At 42.3% G+C, this 24347-nt stretch overlaps 1 protein-coding gene across 12 annotated transcripts in view; it reads left to right on the top strand.

Moving 5' to 3' along the window:
- Positions 1-21719, top strand: part of LOC102192269 (microtubule-associated protein tau-like) — a 37534-nt gene extending 15815 nt beyond the window's left edge. For 6 of the 12 annotated variants that reach the window (XM_013909000.1, XM_013909004.1, XM_013909003.1 and 3 more), the window contains 10 exons: positions 1410-1430; positions 5865-5893; positions 6769-6909; positions 7177-7237; positions 8695-8948; positions 12502-12594; positions 14345-14437; positions 15586-15667; positions 16170-16276; positions 18106-21719. In XM_013909000.1, the coding sequence (XP_013764454.1) occupies positions 1410-1430; positions 5865-5893; positions 6769-6909; positions 7177-7237; positions 8695-8948; positions 12502-12594; positions 14345-14437; positions 15586-15667; positions 16170-16276; positions 18106-18303 (1079 nt within the window). In that variant the 3' untranslated portion in view covers positions 18304-21719. The remainder of the gene's footprint in view (positions 1-1409; positions 1431-5864; positions 5894-6768; positions 6910-7176; positions 7238-8694; positions 8949-12501; positions 12595-14344; positions 14438-15585; positions 15668-16169; positions 16277-18105) is intronic. The other 6 variants (XM_013909002.1, XM_013909006.1, XM_005725749.2 and 3 more) reach the window with 3 other exon arrangements.
- Positions 21720-24347: the final 2628 nt, after the last annotated feature.

The following is a 24347-nucleotide window of genomic DNA, read 5'->3' as shown; positions in this document are numbered from 1 at the left end:
TGAACCAGGCTCAGGAAGGGGCGGGGCCATCTGCCGGTTGAGACTACAGAAGAGGTCGACTTCATTCACATTTGAAATGCTCACAAAATCTGAGGTTGAGTGCATGCAGGAGACCAAAGTTGGTATCCCATTTTGGGAAGAGGAAGAAAAAGGAAAATTCCATCGGAAATAGATACCAAATTGAAAATTCGGGGAGTTCTAATGAATTTATTAGTGGACTGACCTTCTGTCTCCACAGATATGCATTAAGAGACACGGCAGTAAAGCAGAGTTAAAATTATATGATTTTGCACCTATAACTATCATGTCAGCTAGTTGTCTCTGTTACCCATTATAACATAGCTCATTATATGCTAAGCTGGTTGACTGTAGCTAATATTGTCTTTATTTTGCGTGTACAGACGTGAGAACAGTGTTAGTGTTTCAGCACGTTCTTCCCAGACCATTAAACACTCTGGTTATTCTCAGAAAGTGAAGCTTGCAACAATCTTAACAACATTGTCCTCCAATGTTGTTAAGATTGTTGCAAGCTTCACTTTTTTCTGTGGATTTTGTTTTTCATATCCATTTTCTTTCGCTTTCACACATTGTTTGGTTAGTTGGTTAGTTTTAGGCACAAAAACTACTTGGTGAGGTTTAGAGAAGGGTAATGATTTTGGTTCAAAGTCGCCCTGCTCAACCTTGCACGCTGTAAAATGACATAAAAGCTGATGGTGAGTCGTCACTGATGCCAGAGGAACCTTTATGACTTCTTATTCTTAGATAACTCTCACAGAAGAAAGCTGATAAGTGTATTTTTCAAAGTGACCAAAGCTTCCTGCTGCTGCTCTGTATGTTTGTGCGTTTCTTTCAGCATCTTCACTGGAAAACAGAGTTTCTGGGTTTCTGTTTTGGCTTTGCTTTTTTCTTCCAATGCTTACTTTCAGACGGTTATATATGCGGCCCCTTCCAGAACTGCAACATGATCGTAAGAAGGCTCGAGAGGCAAACATGTCCCCCCTTTTTTAAACAAAAAGATGGTTACATCCTGGCTATTTCAGAATGAAAGGAACGTCCAGACCACAGGCAGATTTAAGAGTCCTGTGATCTGTTAAACAGATGCACGGTTGCGGGGAAAGCCAGGGTAATGTTTAAAACAGCTCAAGTACCACACAGAGCAGCGTTCAGTGTGGTACTGCTGCACGAGGCAAGAAAATAAAAGCCTGCTTATCCATCTTTATGATTTTGAATGATGTCTTTATCTAACCTGTATTTGCTGTGGGCTTTCTGCTTTGACTGAAGACATGCTGTATGCAAGCTTTTATTGATTCGTTTGCACCGGGTGGGTGTATTAATCACACACGAGTGACAGAGAGCCATTACTGACTGAGCTCTCTATCTTTTCCATCTGTCTCATTATGTTCCATCAGCAGCAGGAGCGTCTTCAACAGGTAGGCTGTTGTATGTTTTATTGATTGCACGTAGACAGTATTTATTTACTGCAGGAGATAGATATGAATGAGCCTAGGTGCAATGAAAGCAACCTCAGAGAGGAAGCAGCTGATCACTCTGTTGTGTTTTAGTATGTTCCATATAGTGTTTAATTAAATGGATCCTCTATTCTCTACAGTTGTTGTCAGAAGTTTACAGACACGCATGAATATTGTGGTAATTTTGGGCTTTTAATGATTCCTTCAAACTGTTTTTTCTCCAGGGTTCAATGATTGTGCAACATACATCTTTGTTGACTTTAAAAAACAAAAACAAATAAAGTTTTTTTGATTTTCTCTAAGCCACACATGGTCAAAATGATAGGTTCACTCCCACTAATATCAGTTTAAAAGTCCCTTAGCGAGTTGCAACTCGGCCGGATGTTTTTTGTATCCATCAACAAGCCTGTTGGCATAATTCTGTCTGGACATTTGCCCGCTGTTCATGGCAGAATCAGTGGAATTAATTTAAAGTGGTTGGTTTCCTGGCACATACTCGACTTTTAATCGTAATCCACAAATTTTCAAATCAAAGCGTCGAGGTCGGTGCTTTGGGGAGGCCATTAGTTTCTACGTGTATAGTCTTTATTGTAGGGTTTTTACCTTACAGTATAAATCACCTTGAGACAGCCTTGTTTGTGATTTGGTGCTATATAAATACAATTGAACTGAATAGTCCTTCTTCTTCATTATTCCATCCACTTTGTTTGATGGCACCACCACCATGACAGACCTGACCCACATGACTCACCTGTGCTCCAAACATCATGGTGACCAAACAATCAGGCTTTTCTCCAGAAGGCATTTGGCTTGTCCGTAAAGGGGAAGTCTCAAATTTCAGTCAAGCTTGAAGGTGTTGGTGTTGGAGCATTGGATTTTGGATTTTTGGAGGGCTTTCTTGTTTTGGCATCTTCTCAATCCCTGAAGATGTAAACCTTGCTTCACTGTGATCAGCCATGCTGGTGTTCAGGCAGTTTCATGGCAGGCTTGAGCCTTGGTGGTTGTTCCTGAACATCCTAACCAGTTTACTCTCATCTGACGATGACAGTTTGGGTCTTCCTCAGCAAAGCAGTGACAGAATAACTTTTACTTTCATGCAGTTGTTCAAACTGCTGATCTTAAAACTGCAGTTTTTTTAGAAATGGCTCCAAGAACCTTTCTAACTTCCAAATGCTGCAAAGAAGAACTACCAGCTCTAATCAATCACAGTCACTAATGAGAAGTTAATAGACCTCTGCTTTGTCAAGTTAGAACCTTCAACACCATTAATTCAAAGATTTAAGTGGATGTATGTATATATCTGAGCCTGTGTCTACAATTTCATATTTTTAATATATTCAAACTCGTGTTACCCAAGTCCTTAAACATGTATGTTGTACAATCATTCCACCTCTGGAAAAAAAACAGTTCAAGGAAATAATTATAAGGCTGAAATCACCACAGCATCCATGTCTGCAAATGTAAACCTCTGACCACAGTTTCTGATTTTCCTGCTACTATATTAAAGAGTCTGGAGTTTTCCACCTGAATTCAGATGTAATCAGTCACTTCAGTTTATTTAAATGGTAAAACACGCACATCTTTAAAATTTCTGCATCAGTTTCCTTTAATGATGCGTTTATGGATTAAAGGTTAAAAACACCACCTTCTCCTCTCGGCTGATTCCTGTAAGGGTCGGCAGATCATCCGCCTCCATCTAAACATTACACCAAGCATCATTTAAAAGTTCAAAACAACAAACTTGCGCAATATGTAAATATAATAATTTAGCACAAGTTATTATTTTTTCATTATTTTATTTTTAGAGTATTTCTATAGTTTTAAAACGGCACTAACCCTCACCCATAACGGTAACAATAAGAAACAATAAAGCACTTTTTTATAATTATTATTCAGTCTTTACATTTTTTTTATATTTTCTATTTTGTTTTTTTTTTAGATTTCAGCATCTGCAGTTTTCAATTTGAGATTCCTGGAATTGAACATTATTTTCAGTTTAAAGGGAAAATGTGTTATAATGAATAGTTTTTCTGATATTGACCGTTTGACCAGATACTGTAAACGTAGTCCTGACACGTCGGTGTACATGGATAGCCTCCGTATTGTATCAAAGTCGAAGGAATTTATGACGTTTTTGGCTAATTCAGCTGAAGGACTGATGAGTATTTGTCACGAAACTTGCGCACAGTGATCGCCTAGTGCGTCTTCCCTCAAACTGTCCTCGGGCTCAAGGTCACTGTGAAGGTTGACCGACTGGTGGAGGCAGAAATAAATATTTATTCCTTTCTTCACAACCGTGGCTCAGTGTGTTGGATGCAGTGCAGCCAACTAAAGAAAAATCAAACTAGAAAAAGAAAAATGTCAAATCTTCAACTTAAACATGATCCTGTAAATGAAACTGAATAGAAACAGCTCTGCACTGGGCTAAACCTGCTTTAACAACGGTCCCTGATAATAAAGACTGTGGTCCGCTCTGCATCATGACCTGGCATCCCTGAATCCAGTGGCTCATACTACTACTTAAAATAACAATTAAATACAAATCAAATAAGTTAACGGATAATTCTATATGTTTAATGAAAAAAAGATTTATTGATTAATAATACATGTATTTAACTACATAACTGTTTAAGGTTTTTATCATTTAATGTCAGAATGTGGAAATTTGCTTCTTTGTGTGATCATTTAATTATTCGTTTTTGCATAACTGTATGATATTAATGTCCAAATATATTCTTGTGAAACACTCCAGACTCGTGTGTGTACTTAGAGGTCCGTTGTGGGGTGGGATACGTTATTTTTGCACTGCTAGAGTCGGCTCAGAAAGGCTTTACATCACATTTTAATCACGTATTCTGTAACAGCATAAATCACTGGTCTGTGTGTTCACTGGAATGCATCATCTCTCCGTCTGACACCCAACTGTGATGCATTATTTTTTATTTTGTTTTCATGTGAACTCACACTTTTCCACCTTTAATCACTTCTGGGTTTGTTGTGTTGCATCATCACCGCTCACAGCTCTCTGAGTGTCTGGTGTTTGTTCTGGGTAATCAAACAGTCTTTTATTTTCCTTCATCACTTCTCCACTTTCTTTTTTTTTTGTTTCATTGGGGAGATGGATAACAAGTGCTGCTGTGAATGTCACCATTAATCTGCTTTCCAAACAAATTAGCGAGGCCTGGTTCTGGAGTCCGTGGTGAGTTTGGATTTGCAGAGTCCGATCTGCACGGAGACGCTGGGAAGGGCGTTGACTTCATGGGAGCTTCCTGCTCTCTGGACCCAGGAAGCAAAGCAGTGGGAGAGTGTGGGAAGAGGCTAAGTGAGTCTTCGTGGGTCTCTGAAGACCTCAGCTGCAGGGCAGAGATTAAACGGGACATGCAGGCCAGCAGGGGGAGCCCTGAGTGGGCAGGAGCTGCAGATCCTCAGAGGGCCATCAGTCTCGACGCCTCCGAGTGCCTCAGTGAAATGAGCAACCTCTCTGGAATGTCTTTAGTCCGAAGCACAGCTTTGGAGGACTTGACATCCATTGGGGACAGAAACTTGTGTGTTCCTCAGGGCGAGGAGCTCATTTCTGAAGAAACAAACGATGGACTGACTGCTGAAGGAGCAGCTCCGAAGCCCCTCGGTGACTCGGGAAGCAAAAATATCACGTCAGAAACACCCCGGGCTCCTCATACGCAAAGTGCGCTCCAGTCTAGCTCCGATTCTCATTGTGAAGACCTTTCCAAGAAGCAGCGCCTTTTTAACAAATTGCCATCTGACACGGCAGCTGAAAACAGCGGTGACTCATCGTTACATACAGCCAGCTATTCAAAGCCTGACATTTCTAATGACTCAGAGATGAGGAGCGGTGTGGCTCAGACCACCGGCACCGCCGAGCTCCAGAAAACGCCCCCCCAAAGCACCCGAGCCAGAAAGTCTTTGGTGCCGGTCGCTGTTTTCAAAGGTCTGTGTGCTGTCATGTTCACCAGTTCAGAACCAGTCCTCTTCAGTTCACTCCTTCCACTCCTTTGATTTCCAACGCAGCTTCTGCTCTGTGTTATGCAGCACTCTCCCTCCGAAGTGTTTCTATGGACGTTAACTTTGACCCGAGGAGAAGCTTGTCGTCCTCCCTCCCCCCACTTTAGCTTTTTTCTTTCATCTCTCCATCTCTGCTCACTTTGCTGGTTATGCAGCCCTAAAAAAAGCCACCTTTTTGTTTTATGTGTTTTCTTGCATGCTGCATACCCAACATCACTCATTTCACTTTCCATGAGAATGCATTCTGGCACGCTCATGGAAGCAAAAGTCTTAACTTATTGCACTTGGGTGGATATGAAAAAATAATATAGATATTAAGCTTTTAAAAAAAGGTGCCAAAAGCTAAAGTTTGCTTCTATTTCTTTTCTATAGCTCAAGGAGTGATGGATAACGGAGATAAGGTACGTCACCAACGGCATTTTTTAGGTTCAGTCGCTCATTTCTTTACGCCTTTTAGTTGTTGTGAAATATTCTGGTTTATTAAAACCTTTGGTTTTATTTTCTTTAGTTAACAAACACGACATATTATTACCCATGTCTATCACATATATTCAGCATTTAACTGAACTCCTTCCAGCGACAGTGTTGAGCTCTCAGTAATTACTGTTTTATTATCAGACTAAGAAAATACTGCAGTTTAGCTCAAACTGGAGCACAAACACTGCAAACTATAATATTTATATATTATATAATCCCATCAAAATGCTGCAAAAGCACCAATATCAAAACCTGCTGGACTCCAATTAGTGGAGGTGATTCATAATAAGCAGCTAGCAGCTACACCTGCCTGTGTTGGACATTTTAACATGCAAGTCTACGGAGATTCACTCACATTTGGAGCAAGTCTCAAGTGGCCACAGGAGGAATTGCAGTTTTTAGGCACTGGCCTCATTTCCCAGGATGATGCCTCTCGACTTGAACCAACGACTCTATAAAAGCTGGTTCATGCACCTGCCTGATTTGCCCAATAGCACACCCCCTTTAACTTCCAAGTATAATAATAAGAAGAAATTGGATTGGACGCCCTATCTAAACAGCAGGGAGGTGGGGCTTCTGTGCCTGAGATGACCATATTAGGACTATCCCCTCTCTTGGCACTACACGTGTTTGTGTAAAAACAAGATCCAAGTTATAATAAACCAGAACATTTTATTCATGTCATAAAAAAATCCTTTATTTTTATCATCTTTCAGTTATTTTTAATCATTCTTTTGTTTTGTGGTCATTGTCATTGGACCTTTTGTTTTTCATTCATTTCTTCCTCTTCATGAAAAAGACTCAAACTGCCACCACACCGACCTCTTCCCCTCAAAGACCGTCCATAACCGCCAAGGGCGCCAAATCACCCGCATCCTCCCGAAATGGCCACAGCTCGATCCCCATTAAAGTCAGCAGCACAGGGCCCAGGCAGCCTGGAGTAAGTACAGGTCTGAATGCAGCTTAGAGCTCAGACGTGAGCCGACTGACTCGCTCAGTTTTCTTCACACTCGCTGACTGAATCTTGTTTGAAACGGTCAAAGAAAAACATGGACTGGAACCTGATTCCTCCCTCTATTATCACCAAACATTATATGAAGAAACGACTCATCAATTCCTCACTGATTAGTGTGCAATGTTACTGCATTCAACCATCTCCAAGACGTCTCTTTGCTGGAAACTAAAATAGTGTTGTGGTGACTTTCAGAGCGGTGCAAAGTCTCAGACTCCAGGGGCCAAAACTTCTGCCAGAACTGCAGCTCAACCAGGTACGAGCCGAGGCCTTTGTGCTAAACTCAACTTTTACTTTACTGATTTTAGTATGGAAGCCTAAAGCGGACTTAGCCATATCATTTAAACCTGAAACATGCTCATTTTTACAGCAAATGGGTTTGGCTGTAAATGTACTTTTAGTTTGCAGACTGTGATTGCCCTTTTCAGTTAAATATTTCGGTAATTTCTTGATGCAGAGAGTCAATATTCACAGTGTTGACCCTTCTTATTCACACCTTCTGCAATTCTCTGCTGGATATCAGCTTCTGGGCCAAATCCTGATTGATCGAGATCCATCCATCTGGAAAATATGTGTTCGCCGACTGGCTGGGAGTGGTTGTTAGAGGTTCCTAGTGGTAGTTGCTTTGGTTGCTTGCAGATTGCTCCAGTCACTTGTAGTCCCTGATAGACACCGAGCTGTCTGCAACGCAGGCCGTGCTGTAGTGCTTGTGCCTCACCATCTCAGAAGGTACAAGCAGGTTGTAAGTACCTCACAACTCCCTGCAACCTCCAGCAACCACATGCAAACCAGCTGGTAGAGGTCGCTGACCAGTCTCTGTGTGACTGGATCTGTGGTTATGAAACTGCCCACATCTAACCAAGAATCAGTGGACTCTTTGCATAAATGTGATTTATGTACCAGTAGAAATGTCATTATTCTTTACTAAATCACAGAAACAGGCATGAAATAATCTCCCCCCAAAATCCAAAAGCAACAAAGTGAATGAAAAACAGAAATTGTGTCGGTGGCTAAACAGCTGTGCAGAGAAACTCTTCAAAGAAAAAAATGGCACCTAACGGGTAAAATAATTATTTAATCTGCTCTTAAAGCTCGATGTGGCTCAGGGGGTTGGGAAGCGTATCTGTAACCGGAAGGTCGCCGGTTCGATTCCCGGGCTCTCTGTCCTTGTCGTTGTGTCCTTGGGCAAGACACTTTTCCATACCGCCTACTGGTGTTGGCCAGAGGGGCCGATGGCAGCCTCGCTTCTGTCAGTCTGCCCCAGGGCAGCTGTGGCTACAACCGTAGCTGCCTCCACCAGTGTGTGAATGTGAGAGTGAATGAATAGTGGCATTGTAAAGCGCTTTGGGTGCCTTGAAAAGCGCTATATAAATCCAATCCATTATTATTTTTAATATAGGCTTCCGTATTTTTGGAGTACGCGGTAATGATGTGTTATATTTTCTGTGATCTAGCTCGTGCCAACAAATCCCTCACTCCAAAAAATGAAAAAGGTAAAAAAATCAAATCAAATAAAGGAAATGATTAGAAATCGCTTCCAGCCTTGCATGGCCACAATAACACGGTCTGATCTGCTGTTTCTGGATCAAACTCGGTCAGCTTTTAGCCAGTAGAGCTCCTAGTATGCTTTATTTTTTATTATTTTTAATGATTTCTTCTACATGCATGACTCATCACACTCCTCCTAACTTATAATTTCTCTGGATCCTCTAGATGCCAGGAGTGGACAGAGCAGCCCCGGCACTCCCAAATCCCCCGGTAGCCAATCAAATTCTGCAAAGTCAGGGGCCGATGCCAACAAAGTGAAGAAGGTGGCTGTGGTTCGCTCCACCCCCAAATCCCCGGGCTCGCTGAAGAGCCGTCCACCGGCTCCTCTGGCTGCCGCGGCGCCGCTGCCAGACCTGAAGAACGTCAGGTCCAAGATCGGCTCCACAGAAAACATCAAGCATCAGCCCGGAGGGGGAAAGGTAACCTGGGAAATACTCTGAATACACCCCCTCACAGAACACTGCCCACTGAGTTTGCAGATCAGAGTTTTAACATTCACGTGACCGAGTGGAGTCGTCTATGATCCAGGCGTATATTTCTATGTGCCATTGTGGGTTTTTAATCATAAAACCTTTTCCTGCCACAAATGTGTCCCTCTGTTTCTGCAGCGTTTCATTTTGGCCTATTGGTGTATCATGGATAGCCTCAAAGCTGTTTTTAACATCATTTCTTCCTCTTTTAATCGCTGCATTGTGATTAAACGTGATGTTTTGCAGTGAACCGTGGCTAACAGACCGAGAGCCTCGAGAGTCGTTCCAGTTATAAAAACGATCAAATCTGAGACAAAGTTCCTCAGAATCAGCTGATATTTCTGCACAATAACGTGATGAGACCAGGCAGGAAGTTCAGGTTTTGTCCAGGTTTCAGGTCTGAGAAGCACCTCTTTAAAACTGCAAATCAGTTTTGTGTAACATCTGATGACCCCACTCGGTCATTTTACATGCTTGAGTTTTAATACCAACACAGAAGGCCCTGAACCCTTTGTTGTTCCTTCCACCTACCATTTCCCTGTCATGTCTGTTTCCAGAGTGGATTTGCTCATTTAGTTTTTTACTTGCTCCATTGTTACTTTTATTATTACATATAGGGCATTATTTCAGGGGCCGGCAGCTATGAAGAGAATGAAGAGCACACAGATTAACTAGTTAGTTTAACTTGAAGAGAAGAGCACAGACAGGTGAGGGAGACAGGTGTAACAGTGAAGATGTAAGGAGGATGTAGTGAAGGTAAGTGGGAAAAGAGGATGCTGGGATGAGGCAGGTGGTCTGTGTGGTGACCCTAAAAAGAGGAACCGAAAGAAGAAGACTAGATGATGACGATTTGTCAGTGTGAGATTTCAGAAGTTCAGGTGTTACTATACAAACACAAGTCAGGCAGCTGACTCACAATAATCTGCACACCTCAGGTCTCAACAGACAAATACACTAAAGATTATTTTAATCAAGTTAGTTTTGATAAAGACACAATGCAACTTTTTTTAAAAAATAGATATTTTATTATTATTGTTATTTTTTTTATTTCAATATTATTTAGCTCTAATCTTCCCGGGGCAGCCATGTCTCTAAGAAATGTTTGTGGAAGTAAAACTCCAGTCTGCAGCTCAGTGTGTCGAGTGTAGTCTGCAGTGTGATGTCGGTGTGTGTGTGTGTGTGTGTGTGTGTGTGTGTGTGTGTGTGTGTGTGTGTGTGTGTGTGACGCTAGAGGTTTATTTTAGCTAAAGCCATGCAGGTCGTTGGTCTAATTTTATTCAGGGTGCAGTCACGTGTCCGATGTTTTACTGATGAAACTCAAAAGTATCACGTGTTGTGATATTTATGGACCAAAATAAGTAATTCAGCTCCATTCAGAGTTCAAACTAGAAAGTCTTTATTCTGGTAGATGATAGAAGAGCTGAAAATCAGTCTTTGGTTCCTGCCAGTGTTGGACAAGTAAAGAAATGAGAAGAAGTGAAGACCAATGCACACTTTGAATTATCGACTCTCACCAACCCCGCATGCGGTCACACTCCCGCACGAGTTTCTTCCCACTTCTTTAATCAAATCAAGCCATCGTCTAAACTCTAAATCTAAAAGCTGACATTTTCACTTTTCCAGGTACAAATCCTTGATCAGAAGTTGGACTTTAGTAATGTGCTGTCTAAGTGTGGCTCCAAAGACAATATCAAACATGTACCCGGTGGCGGCAATGTGAGTAACTGGGGGATGAACTCAACTCCAGACTCTTGAGTATCTCTGCAGTTATGACCATCAGAAACTAACTCCTGGTAAAAGCAAAGTGCTCTCCTCTAATGATCCGATCAGAAGGTGGACTGGATGTGGAAACACAATCTGCTCAATAATCCGTAATTGGCATGGACTGCATATAAAAGATGGATGTAGCCACTGTGGCATCACTCACCCTGGTAGGCTGAGTCCCGTTTAACAGCTTCCAGCTGTTTGTTTTGGTCTTTGACGCCTTAGTTTTGGCTGAGAAACTGAGGTATGCAACGCAGCAGCGTCTTCCAGATCACAGGGAAGGACAGCCCTAGACGTAGCCACCAGTATAATCATGAGCTTTCTCTTCCAGTAACCGCTACTGGACTTGGTTGACAGTCCCAGAGGTATATGGTGCTGCACTGGAAACCACCTTTTTATTGCTTTGGCCATTAACAGATTGTCACCCATAGTTAGCATGAAAGACAGCAACTTGTCTGCACCAACCAGAAATGTTTTACCTTCAGAGTAAAAGTTGTCCTGCTGCTGCAACCAGCGTGTTTCAAAAGGCACAACTTTTATTTTGAAACGGTTTGTGATGCAATTTTTCAAGTTTAGCGATGGCTCCACAAACAGACAAGTCGGCTTCTACTGTGCAAACTGTGGGTGACTGCGGCGGTCTGCTAGCAACTAAAGCAATAACAAGGAGGTTGTGGGTGCAGAACCTTTTTTGCATCAGCCAGGAACCAGTTGGTGAATACACAGTTTTCTGTAACAACCAGGTGGTTGCCGGGTGGTTGCCAACTAGTCTCTACACCTGTAAGACAGACCTAACAGACCAATCAGACTGTATTAGCAGACTGACGATGCTTTATGGCAAAATAAGCTCAAATCTAAGAAAACAAATAAATAAATAAAAATACGAAAAATAGCTGTTGAGTCCATTCAGTCGTAAGAATTGAGTTGCTACCACGTGACTGGCTAATTAGTTATTGCATTATGAGCAGAAGGACAGGTGTACCTAACAAAAACTGCTTTTGGCTACTACAGGAGTCGCCCTCTGCTGGACACAGAAAGAATGCAGGTTTAATTCAGTTCACTGTTCAGACCCAGAAGCTACGTCCATCATTTATATACAGTCTATGCACATAAGACTGAAGTTTTTATACGATTTTAATTCTTTCACTGAAAACTGGTGATGTACTGAGCTAAAGCTGGCATCTTTAACATTAAACTGATTATTGATTTGCTTTTAACACAGAAAAAAAAACACTGTTATATTGTTCTGATATTTAACAAATAGCTCTGTCTGTCCCAGTTAACATTAACACAGCCTCCTCGAGTTGGTTATGTTGACAAATTTGAGCAATTTAAAAAAAAAATTAATACAATTTTTAGTATTTCTTTTTCATTTAAGTAATTTTGTGAGTGCAGCGTATTTCCTTAGTTGCTTTTTGTTTTTTATTCATGTTTCTGTTTCTAAAGAGATTTTTTTTTACACTTAATTAAGTTTTAATTAACTTTAATATCCTTGCTAAAACATCTGTTTGAAACTCTGCAGCTGCATTAAAACATCGCTATTTTTGCAATCTGCTCCACTAAAGTCGTCAGTTTTCTGACGACTTCCTCGAAACGTGACAATTATGCAGAGTTACAGATGGCAGCTTTAACGCCGAGATCTCTTTCACCATCTCACTTCCTCCTTTCGGGCTGATTCTCTCCCCCCAGCTGTTCTCCTTTTATTTCCTGAAGAATTTACTTGTTTTCTGTCTTGTTGCAGGTCAAAATCCTCGAGAAGAAGCTGGACTTAAGTAACGTCCAATCTCGCTGCGGTTCTAAAGACAACCTAAAGCACACGCCTGGTGGAGGCAAGGTGAGAGAGACTGTAGCTTTAAAAGAAGTCCCACTAATTCCACAAAGGCACAAGCAAAGGGATTATTCACAAAGCCTGTTGCATCATTTACAAGTGCAGTTCAGCTTGTTTTACAAAAAAAAGCAACTTCCTGTCATTACAGTAGCGCCATTCTATGAAAATCAGCAGGTACCTCACACCTGACCTCATCAGAATCAACTGATTATGCACTGAAAATGTCACATGGACCCAAATACGCCAGGCTCCCCCTGCAGCCTCGCTGCTCTGTGACTCAAAGGGTTAACAGTCTCCCCCTCACCTGTGCACTTCTCCATCCAGACTGAAGGATTTCAGAGGTTTTCAGAGTCTGACGCGACTAAATCTACAACTTTATCAGTTCAAGTTCAAATTCAAGCACATCCTCTCAATAAAAAGAGGAAATGTTGAATCCATTTTTACAAATTCTGTAAAAAGAGCTGTCGTGGTAAATAATCTCGATCTTTTCCAAAGTACCTGTGATTATGATGCCAGAGATGGTGAGCAACATCCTCCACACCGTTACACCACCTCGTCCATCCTCAACCGTTCATGAGAGGCAGGATGGATCTGTGCTTTCGTGGGGTTTATGCCACATTCTGACCCCACCATCTGAATGTCGCAGCAGAGACTTCGGTCTTCTCTTGTCTAATTACTGTGCATCTGCCTCAAGGTTGGACGTGTTGTGCATTTCGAGTTCTCTGTGAACCCACAGATGGATGTGTGGGGAAAAGATGAACAGATTCTCAAATACTCCGCTAGCACCAACAACCACACCATGTTCAAAGTCCCTTAAATCACCTTTATTCCCCCCAGTCTGATGGCCTTTAGCGGGTCTTTCACCATGTCTACATGCCTCAATGCATCAGGTTGCTGTCATGTGATTGGTTTTACTTCCTGTCTCGTTATGTCGGATTAGTCCCAGCTGTGTTTCCCTCCTGTTTCCCATTCCCTTGTTACTCCCTTGTGTATTTAAGCCCTGTGTTGTCCTCTCTTTGCTGTGTGTTTCCTCTGTGCTCCTGGTTTTCTAGCCTCCCAATGTTGACGTCTTAGTTTCCAGTTTCTATCTTCAAGTTTGGGTTTGTTTTCCATTTATTTTATGGATTATTTTTCCCAGAAAATAAAGCTGCTGCTTTGAGTCCGGTTTTTGAGAGTCGTTTGGTTCTAACCGAGCCTGCCACACAGCATCAAACCATGACGGATACCTGCAGTGAGGAGCAGTTGAAGAAGATTTATCTAAAAAAGTATCTGATGAGTGTTTAATGTCATATTCTTACATTTATAACTGGTGCTGTCATCTCTCTGTGTATTTATCGATCTCTAATGAAAAGTTCAACCCTGTACGGTCAAAGTCATCACAGGATTACCTTCAACTTTTTTCTGATTGTTTCATTTTTTTCAGTTAAGTGAAAATAAAATTAAAACCAGTTTTACTGCAGGTTAGAGTTGGAGTCATCTCCGATGATGACTTGGCCCTCAGAGGTCTAACTTGATGGTTGCCCCTGTACAGTTTGAAAACCTCTGAAATGCTTCACCTGATTGTAATGGCTTCAAAGCACCAGTGCGGCGATGTGGGGACATCTCCTCACGAGGGTTTCGGTCAGCTCTCACTCCCCCGAGCCTCAAACTCGTCCCTCCAACATCTAATCTTCCTCTCCAGTAATCGTCTTCATTCGCAGCTCTTTGCTTTCGCCGCCATAACTGTTTTTTTCACCCCCATGTATCAACTTTCCAGGTGCAAATTCTCGATAAGAAGTTGGACTTGAGCAGTGTGCAGTCCCGGTGTGGCTCCAAAGATAATATAAAACATGTACCCGGTGGTGGCAATGTGAGTAGAGGTGTGCTTCCACTGAACGCATCCTCAGAAAGGAGCACAGATCCTCCCGTCTGTGTCCAGCCTTTCTGACCTCCCAAACGCTGACCTGCCAACTTCTCCCATTAACAGTTTTACTGAACTCGTGAACAGATCTGAGCATTTCATACTAGAACAGCACTAAACCGCCCTCCCAGCGCTTTTCTTTCACTGGTTTAGATGCTCCGTAGTTTCTAAATCAGAGTCTTCTTAGTTTATTGGATCTACCGTGTTATGCAATGCTCTGCGTCTCACGTAAGCCCGATAACTCTGTTGAGTCTTTGCCCTCAAATCTGTCCCTGAAGCCACACGCATGAATCCTGTTTGTGGACGTTTTTATTTCCTAAAACCTTGATGTGAAGTGAACTAATTGTCCCCTCAAAGTGTCCCGATCGGGTAACAAAGAGTCCTGCTGTCCTCGGCTTCTCCACCAAACAGTGCCTGTTGTCATCCACGCTGAGGTGACCTCAGCTCGCAGAGAGACTGAGCGCTCTGTGTTTGCAGACAAACAGCCAAGAGTGACATCATCTATCCATGCATGGTGATGCATGGCTGCTGAAATCTGGCTTTTATCAGTTAGTGCAGAAGATGGTCACTCGTTTTTCTGCACTGGGGTAAGGTCGCACCGCTCAGATTAAAACTTTAAGTGTTAATCCAGTGTGTTAGTCAGTGCTGTTAATCTGTGTTTCCTTCCATAACCCGGTTCCAGAAAGCAGGTTTTTATAGTCAAGTCTGTCGTAAATGTAAGGAGAAAGACAGAAATCACAGATTTATTATTAATACATATTTAAAAAAATGATTGGTCATCGTGCAACAAGTGAAACCTTAAATTTAAAGACTCCACACAATCCCCCATAAATCATCATCTGATTTCATTGACTGACTGAGTCGCTCTTATCTAAAAACAAAGGTGTTGATTCACTAAAATCTCCCACGTTTAGAGACAGAGCTCCAACGCGACTTTAAAGTACGACTCAGAGACCGTTAAACCTGCTTTCAGGAACAGTTTCACTAACAGGCCGGTTTTATAGGATCAGTTCCTCTGTGGCTGCATGCAGGGCGACTTCAGAGCTGCTGACTCTGCTGGTCTGCATTCAAACTCTGTGCTGTTTTTTTCCTCTCAGATTCAAATCGTGCACAAAAAGATCGATCTGAGCAACGTTACATCTAAGTGTGGCTCGAAGGACAACATTCGTCACAAGCCGGGTAAAACATTATTCCAACTTTCTGCTTAATTTTAGGTGACGAGCTTTTGTGAACAGAGTACATAACGACAATATAATTAGTAGCAGAAGTCTCCTCCACCTTCAGTGTAAATGCAATACCACACGTAGTAATTTATGTCCATGCCTCTGCTCTGAATACCATGAAAAGCATTAACCTAAGAAGCTGGGGTGGAGGTGGGTTGCAAAGCGGCTTGGAGAGCCGAACGGCAAACACTCAGTCTGCCTTTTTTATTTTCGGATGGGTGGGAACAGTCAGCTGGTCACTGCTTGAAGGTCTCAGGCAGCTGTGATTATTTCAGTAAAACATTTTTTAATGATGGTTTTCTTAATATTAACAAAAACTGGTTAAACTTGTGTAGCTCTGATTGTTTGATTTTAAAAGCAGGAAATGTACTGATGCTGGTTCTTACACTAAGTACCAGTACAAGTTCTTCCACTTCTGTAATAATGGTGCTGCACTCAGATTATAATTTTTTTTTTAGGTGGTGGAAACATTGAGATCAAAAACGAGAAGCTGGAGTTTAAAGTTCAGTCCAAAGTGGGCTCTCTGGGCAACATCAGCCACATTCCTGGAGGCGGGCAGAAGAAGGTGAAGTAAAAATCCACCGACGTGCTCTCTGCAGGCTAAAAGCAAAACGCTCAGGGCACCGTGGCGCTTCGTCACAGTTCTGTATGGAGACCAATCCGTGCCAAGAAAAAAATCAGAAAACAAACATTTTGATCTTCACTACATTCAAATTTCTACAAGCTTTTCCTCTTATTCCTCTTACAAGTTAAACATCAGATTTTTTGTATTTATTTGTTTACTGCTAATGCAGTTTAAGAGTAAGATAAAAAAAAAAAGAGACATAAAATTTGCAGCTAAAAACTTCAAAAGCATCATATTTACTAATGAAAAAATGAATAAATAAAAATTCTAGAACTGAAAGTACATAGACAATATACACATATAATTAAAATTCAATTTAAATTAACTAAAGTTTGGCACCATTTGGCCTCAAGCATGTTTCAGTGCTCGGCTCTCTTCTTCGGAAAACCAGCTTTCAGCTCTTCTGCGTCTCTGTGGGTGAAACACACTCAGCAACACAGAAACAGCAAAACTAAAGCAGCGAGAACATTTCAGCTGATCTCTAACAGCCACGCTGACGTTCGTGAGGGTGTCACACACACAGCAGCTTTTAGAGCTTTTTTTTCTTGGTTTTTCTGCTTTTTCCCTCCTTTGTTCAAGCTTCCATTTTCTTCATCCTGCTGATTTTCCCTTCATTTTAAAGTTTTCGCTGTCGTTCTTGTCAAATTTCACTGTTGTGACAGCGTTTCGGGGTCACTGGAACTAAAAGTTTACAGGGGAAAAAAGGCAATTTAAAGAGATAAAGTTAGCAAAATTTATGTGAAAAAACTGGCAATGTATGAGAAAAACAGTGAATAATTTAATAATAAGAAATTTGTTTGTTTCTTTCTTGTAATTTTATCACAATTTTCTTATATATTCATCAGATTTTTCTAATAAATTTCAGTTTTTCTAATTTTACCAATTTTCTCCTTTAAAATGTCTTTTTTAATCTCAGAAATTTTGTCTTTTTCTTGTAAAATAATTTAAAATTCTTCAAACTTTAAAATGCTGATTATATTCTCTGAATTTGACTCCTCCCCCAAGCTCCTCACATTTTTTTATTTGTATTTTCTTTTTTTACCTTCAGCGGCCCTGAGACGCTGTGCTGCATTTTCTCATCAATTGTTTTGCTTTATTTTATTTATTTTTCATTTCTGTTGAAACCATCACGTGTATTTTTGTTGCATGCCTTTTTATTTCCTTGCTGGGGCTCCTCTGTAGAGGGAGAAGGGGAAAGACGGAGAGGGGAGCACCTCAGACAGCCCCTCGGTCCTCTCCCCCGCTGTCACCCCCCCTCAGTCACCTCCGACTGTCCCTTCAGCACCCATCACACCCATCCTGACGAACCCTCTCATAAAGATTGAGGACTCTTGTAAGTACCTACAAGCTGCTTCATCTCAGACTCTCAGACATGACGTGGATAGTGCTGATTATGAGTTTTCAGGATCTGAGGCCTGTGCTGTGAAGCTAACCTAACAAGAGGTCATTCACACAGCCAGAAACCTCCTGCAACCGCTCTGCAACCATCGACCGGAGGTGGCTCGCTGGTTGCTGACCGGTTTCCTTTAACATTTAAAGAAATGTTATGAACATGGAAGCTGTAAACGTCTTTATTTCTGTTGCATGCATGCAAACAGTACCTCATGTGCACACACTTTTGATGGTTTTGAGTAAACAGCTGAGGGCGAATCATAACGCAGGAAATTTAAAGATTACGTAGTGCAGGACTATCATTAGTCCTTAAAAATCAGAAAAATCCAGGCCATGGCTGATCTGATGTCTGACCTTCACCTCCGATCTCGCCACAGATTGAGAGCCACAAACTGAATTTCCGCGAGACAGCCAAGGCCCGCACTGACCACGGCGCCGAGATCGTCTCCTTGGAAGACTCCCCTCACCAGCTCAGCACCGTGTCCTCCTCTGGCAGCATCAACATGACCGACTCTCCACAGCTCTCCACGCTGGCTGACCAGGTGTCCGCCTCCCTGGCCAAACAAGGCTTGTGAACGCGCTCGCCGCACTCCCCGCCTCGACCGCACGACCACGTAGAGGAGTTGTGATGCCTTCCTCGTTACTTTCACAGGACTTTTATTTGATTTTTTTAGCTGCCCGTCACTGTTTATCCTCCACTAACCTTTGAATCTCGTCGAGGCGTTGCTATTAGAGGTCTTAAAAAAAGAAAACAGATTAACCAGTAGGCCAACATGTATTGAATATCTCTCTGTGGTCTTTGATCTCTACACTTAATTTGAACCTTTTGTAAGTGTCCCTTTAAGAGTTAAAGCACCCCAGCAGAGCGAAATCCTCCCTCTGAGGATCTCCGTACATATCCCGCTAAATCGTCTAAGACTCGGTTTCCCGTCACATTGACTGTGAACCCTTTTAGAAGTGTATCTTATCAGCGTCACCTTCGACGGGTGTCCCCTGATTCTTTTTTTATTTATTTATTTTTTGATAAAAAAAAAACAGAACCTTGTAGATGGAGGTTAATGCAGACTGTTTGTGGGACGGGGGTGGGGGTCCGTTTGCGCTAAAGCAGAGGGATCAGATACAGGGTCCGGTGAAGTGGGCGGAGGAACAGTTAGAAGAAAAAGTAGCAAATATTTCTCGTCAAGGCAGAAAAGAAAAAGCTTTCAGACCTCACTGCTGTCTTTGCTTTGTGTAGTCCTGACATGTGCTGCACCTCGAGCTACTGCAGGAGACTGCGGGGTGGGAGGGGGCAGAAGTGAGACCGCAGAGACAACAGCGACTGATCGCGTCGCCTTCACGCGACTTTTTACGGGACGTGCCGAGCTCAGGTGTTCGTTCAGAGCCGCGAGATCGAGAAGAAAGAGAGAAATTACACTTAACGGAGGGTTGAGAGAGGCCTTTACCAACGGCAGCTGTGCTGTTTAACTCTTCCCTGCTTAATAGGAGAAACATGGCCGAGTGAGGGTGATCTTGTTCTAACGGCCATTGAAACATTTGTTAACCGATAAATACACCGAAGCATCAGGTTTTTGTAGTTTCTTTTAAAGTAGCTGGCTCGTTGTTGTGGCGACGATACGGTAAAGCTGTGCTGTCTGCTGCGACCTGCAGCTGCTGAGACCTCGAGGGTCATCCTGGTTTTACTACTGTGGATGTCAGCAGAGTCTAAACTAAACCCGCCACAGGTTTGACATTTAAACCATTAGAATCGCAGCGGAGAGCACGAGCACTCCAAAGCCCGAGCGGTGACGTCACCACCAGCTCCCTCTGCCATTCGCAGGGTTACAGCGTGGTGGCACTTTCACGGGTTCAAACTTCCACTGCAGACGTGAGCAGCACGCTGGGAATATTTCACCTTAAATATGGAAGTTAAAGGGCCCGGTCACGTGTTGTAAGAACACTAAAGCTAAATAAGGAAAAATTTAAAAAACAAAATGTCAACATTTCTTCTTCGGTTTTATTTGACTTATTTAAGCTGGTTTTTGTTCCCCGCTGTTTCCTGTTCTCTGTGTGAGTCGTTCGGCTCAGAATGATCAATTATCTGAGCTCGGTGACGAAGCGAGGGGCTGATGCCTCTCCGCGGTCTCATTTCTGACGCTCTCCCTGCGTCGTAGGTGAGGGAGGGGCAGGGGAGCGTTACCTGGATTTAAAAAATACAGAAAAAAGACGAAGTGAAGAGCTAGAGTAGAGACTTTGTGTTGGGCACAGTTTTATAATCGTACTCTGTGGATATATGACATGTATTTGATATGAAGAAACATTTGTATCGTGCCTGCTACTGTCAGTGTTCTTTTTTTTTACTGCTTTGTGTAAATGCGCTACAGCTTGAGGAGGGAAAATTAACCTTAAAGTGACATTTTCATAGCTAAACTGCGAGGAGGAGGCTGAGAACAGTATTTATGCACTTACAGGTAGGTAGACTAAAGTTTTCACAGCGGTGACACAAACACTGAAAACGGCTGTTTTACTGTTAATGGATCGTTTGTACGGAGAAGATTGTGAGTGTTGCACGGCAGGCGGACGGTGAAGACCTCCTTAGGCAGTCTGTATCCAACACACATGCACCTGAAACACAGGACTGATCAGATGGCCGTGTTTCTCGCTCCCTGCAAAGTAGTAAAAGTGCACTTCGTGGCAAAAGTTTGTGGACGCATGAGAGCTTATCTGCTGCAGATTTTTAGCAGTAGTCCAAAAGTCACGAGTGAGGCTTGATGAGCGTCACAGGAAGTGTTTGGTGGGCCAGAGGAGACCTGAACGCCACAGCACACAGTGGTCCCAGATAACAAAAAGAAACCTCACACTTGGGCCGGATATTACTTGCCATTTGGGTTTTGGTACTTTCTCGGATTCATTTGATGAGCCGTTACATTTAACTATGACTTAGTGTTTAATTAACTTTTAGAAAATGTGTCTAAATTCTCAGTAAATTCTGACCAAAGGCCAGAACAGGAATATTTAGAGGAGGTGATTATTTCACTGCCTTCATGGTGCTTTAGCCACAGGTGCATCATTTGGCCCTAACAACCAACACTTATTTCCACTGTGAGGTTGTTGTTTGAACATGGAGGCAGCCTCAAGTGGCCATCAGAGGAACTGCAGTTTTTGGCACTGGGAAAAAACCCGTCAAAGTTAAAGGATAGATGGACCTTCCTTTAAGCAGCAAAAGTGCCCGAGTATCAGATTAAAATATGATCCCTTTTAAATGGTTGAGCCAGACAGGTGCGTCCACTTACTTTTGTCCACGCGGTGCATATGTGGTCACGTTTTTGTTGTGTTCTCCAGCTGGAGCCAGGTTAAGACGTTCCCCTGCAAACAAACCCAGTTCATGTGCTCAGAGACGTCCCGATGTGGCCCCCCCGCTGATTCATTACTCGCATTAAAATGAGTGAAACAGCTTCTTGCATGCAGCTCATGTAAGAGACAGCCGTCTGCTTGTTGCCCCCCTTTCACAAAGCGATCTCTCTGTATATCCTGTTTATATTTTCTCTGGAACTGGACGGATGTACCAATTCTTTTTTTTTGTATTAAAAAATGTGCAATTAAGGGTCAAAAGGTCACCGACTTTGCTGTAAGGTTTCCTAAACGAGCAAGCACACGAAAAGCTTGCAACATTATCTGCATGCTAAACCCTCTTTAGTTCCAGTTCCACGCTCGTCTCTGCGTGCAGGACGGACGCGAGCACCCAGGGACGGGAGCCGATCTCCGAGAGGTTTCCACAGTAACAAAACTCGTCACCTTCTTTCGTTTTTGTTTTCCTCTCTTCGGGGTTACTTCTGACGCTGTACAGTTGTGGAAATGTGATTGTTCTCGTTATTGTGCATTTTCTCAATAACTGGTTTATGATGATTCTTGTTGCTGTATATGTGTATTTGAAAATAAATGCTATGAAGTCACCGTGGTGGTGAAGGAGTGCAAAAAAATCACTCCCAGATCAGACGGGACTCATTCATCTGTTTCCAGCGGAATTCAAATATTTGTTATTTGGTGCTTTACATTTTCTTTACAGTAACGATGTGTTTTACTGCATTTATGAAATATAAAACATAAGAGAAACTTTTTCCTTTTTATTTATACGAGCAAAATGCAACAGCTGTGAAAAAGAGGGGGGAAATTTATTAGTGTGTAAAAGCTGAAACGGTCACTGTAATAAAAAAAAATCACTCTTAAATCACTTTTAATTTAAAGAATAAAAATGATTAAGCTAATAATTTAGAAATTACTTTTAAAAGGCCTGTTTCAGTCTTATTTTATCCAGAGTTTAGTATGAGGTTGTCCTCTTAGTGCAGCTGCACAACAATCAACCCTGGGACCTGCAGACAACAATTATATCGATATTCACTAATAAACGTAAAAGTCACAATCTGTCCAAATTATTCTGTTCTTTAATATTATCAGCAAAGCAGCAGGGAGCCCTCAGCAGTCACTGGAGGCCAACACTGGCACTTAAACAGTGATTAAAGGTAAAACCTGCTTTGATTTTATTTCTGAAGCAGCTGTATACTTTGATGTAATACCACTTTGCACCACAAGATGGAGCACTGTGTGTGAACTTTCTCAGGCTCTAGAAGGTGGAGGTTTTTTTTAAAATTATGATTAATTGTTTTTAAAATTGCAGGCTTACGTTTTTTAAATAAGGTAAGTGATCTACTTTAAAATGTCAGCCTGGTGAACGATTGGACTTTAGAGGATGCGAGCAGCAGCAAACATCTGGAAACATTAAAATGCACCTACTGGTGAAATGCTGCCCTCTGGTGGTGAATGTTTTCATTCACACGTTGAAACAAAAAGCACCTTTAAGTTGTCAGCGATAAGAAAATAGCAGTGCTATAGCTATAGGTTTATGCTTTTTTCTTTAGTGTTCGCTTTATTTTTAATTTCTTTCAGTTCAAAGTTCACAGCAGGCATCATAAAAACAGCCAAGTTTGAATAAACAGCCACAAGTTCTGTTAACAATTTCATCAAGTAAGGTTTTGTTTTTAAAGCCCAAAATACTTTTATAAATGTTTTAGCCAACCAAAAAGTTTTCACACTCAGTTTTAAACTGTAGTAACAGGTCAAAGGTCACCCATGTCAAAACAATGTTACTTAGTGCCAGGTTAGCACACTTATGGACATCATTCAGCTGAAATGAAGCTTTCTGAGCCGGCAGTCTGAGGATTGGTGCAGCGGTCACAACAGGAAGGTCGCTCTCGTCTCAGAGCCGCCAGGTGGCGTTTCAGTTTCGTCCCACAATCCAGGTCTAACTGCAGATTGTAGGTGTGTGTACAAACAAGACTTCTAGTTGTACTTTTAAAGCAGCAGCTTTCTCCTCAGGCTGCTGACAGCAGGTCAGTCCTCATGTTTTATTCTCTTCCTGACATAATCCCAGAGGATAACTGGGTCTTCTTCTGGGAGTCAACTGGAGCTTTCTCTGGTGAGGCAGACACATTAACCACTAAAGTGTTTAAACCAGTCACCTCTCCACTGAAATAAGTTGTGGCATTGAAACTCCTTTCAGCTGTTTAATCTAGAGTTTCACACCCTGAAAGAAGAGTCGCTCCATTTCCTGTTAACCTGCTCAAAGCGCTGCTGATTTTTCCAGCAGATGCCTCAACTCCCCATTTAATCACTGCCTGGGTGCCCGTGAGCCCGGGCGTACGTTCAACCCCAGCTGTGAACCTTTCACATCTCTGACAAAGTAAGTCAGAATTAAAACTCCTCGCTTCATTGTAAGAAAATCTTACTTTCTACATAAACCATGCATGTTACTGCGTTCTGATTGGTCGGTTATGGATTTAAAACAGGACACTTCAGTGAGGATGACACTTCCAGACGCAGCAGGTGGAGGTGGTGGTGTAATCAGGACGCTGATCACAGTTGTTTCACTTCATCAAATCTGACAGTAAAAATGTAGATTTCTGGCTCGTTCAGGACCACCTATGAAAAGTCTGCATTCAAACACCCGGAGCCAGAGGACAATCGCAGCGCTACACCTGCGAGCGGCGAGCGGTGACATCACACAGGTTAAAATGAGCTGAGAGCAGGACCACGGCACCAAGTTAAACATAAATGTTTTAATGGTACTATTTACAAAAAAGAAAAAACAATTCAGCTTTTTGATTAGGTTATAACTGCTGCAACAATCAAACAGGTACATCGACATCTCGCTTAACTACAAAAAAAGAAAAAAACAAACAGTGACTGAATGGCTGCGGGATAAAAAGGTGTAAAATGAAAAACCATAGATTTTTTTTGCATAGCAATTAGTTACTTTAAGGTGGAGGGAGGAGGAGTGTGTGAGGTTATATGGAGGATGTGGTGAAAATAAAATCCGGTCTGAGTGTGACGTTCGATCGATCGATCGGTCGGAGGGGGCAGCAGAAGATTTTTTCCCTTGGAGAACCTGAGCTCAGGGCGGCTTCAGCTGAGAGCTGCTACATGTGAAATGTGAGAGGAGGGAGGGCGGGGTTTGTTTGCCGCGCTGCGATTTGACGTTTCCATTTCCTCTTTTCTTTTTTTAAATTAAGTGGACGCCTTTGTGCCGTCGGGATCGGACGCAAGCGTGTTTGCTGACATGCAGCGGCGGCGCTTTGAGGGGTAAGTG

This window comes from Pundamilia nyererei, unplaced genomic scaffold, assembly GCF_000239375.1.
Source record: "Pundamilia nyererei isolate P.nyererei 1_Seehausen unplaced genomic scaffold, PunNye1.0 scaffold00017, whole genome shotgun sequence".
Taxonomy (NCBI): domain Eukaryota; kingdom Metazoa; phylum Chordata; class Actinopteri; order Cichliformes; family Cichlidae; genus Pundamilia; species Pundamilia nyererei.
Note: the sequence above shows the minus strand (reverse complement) of the source record. Positions and strands in the feature narration are given on the sequence as shown.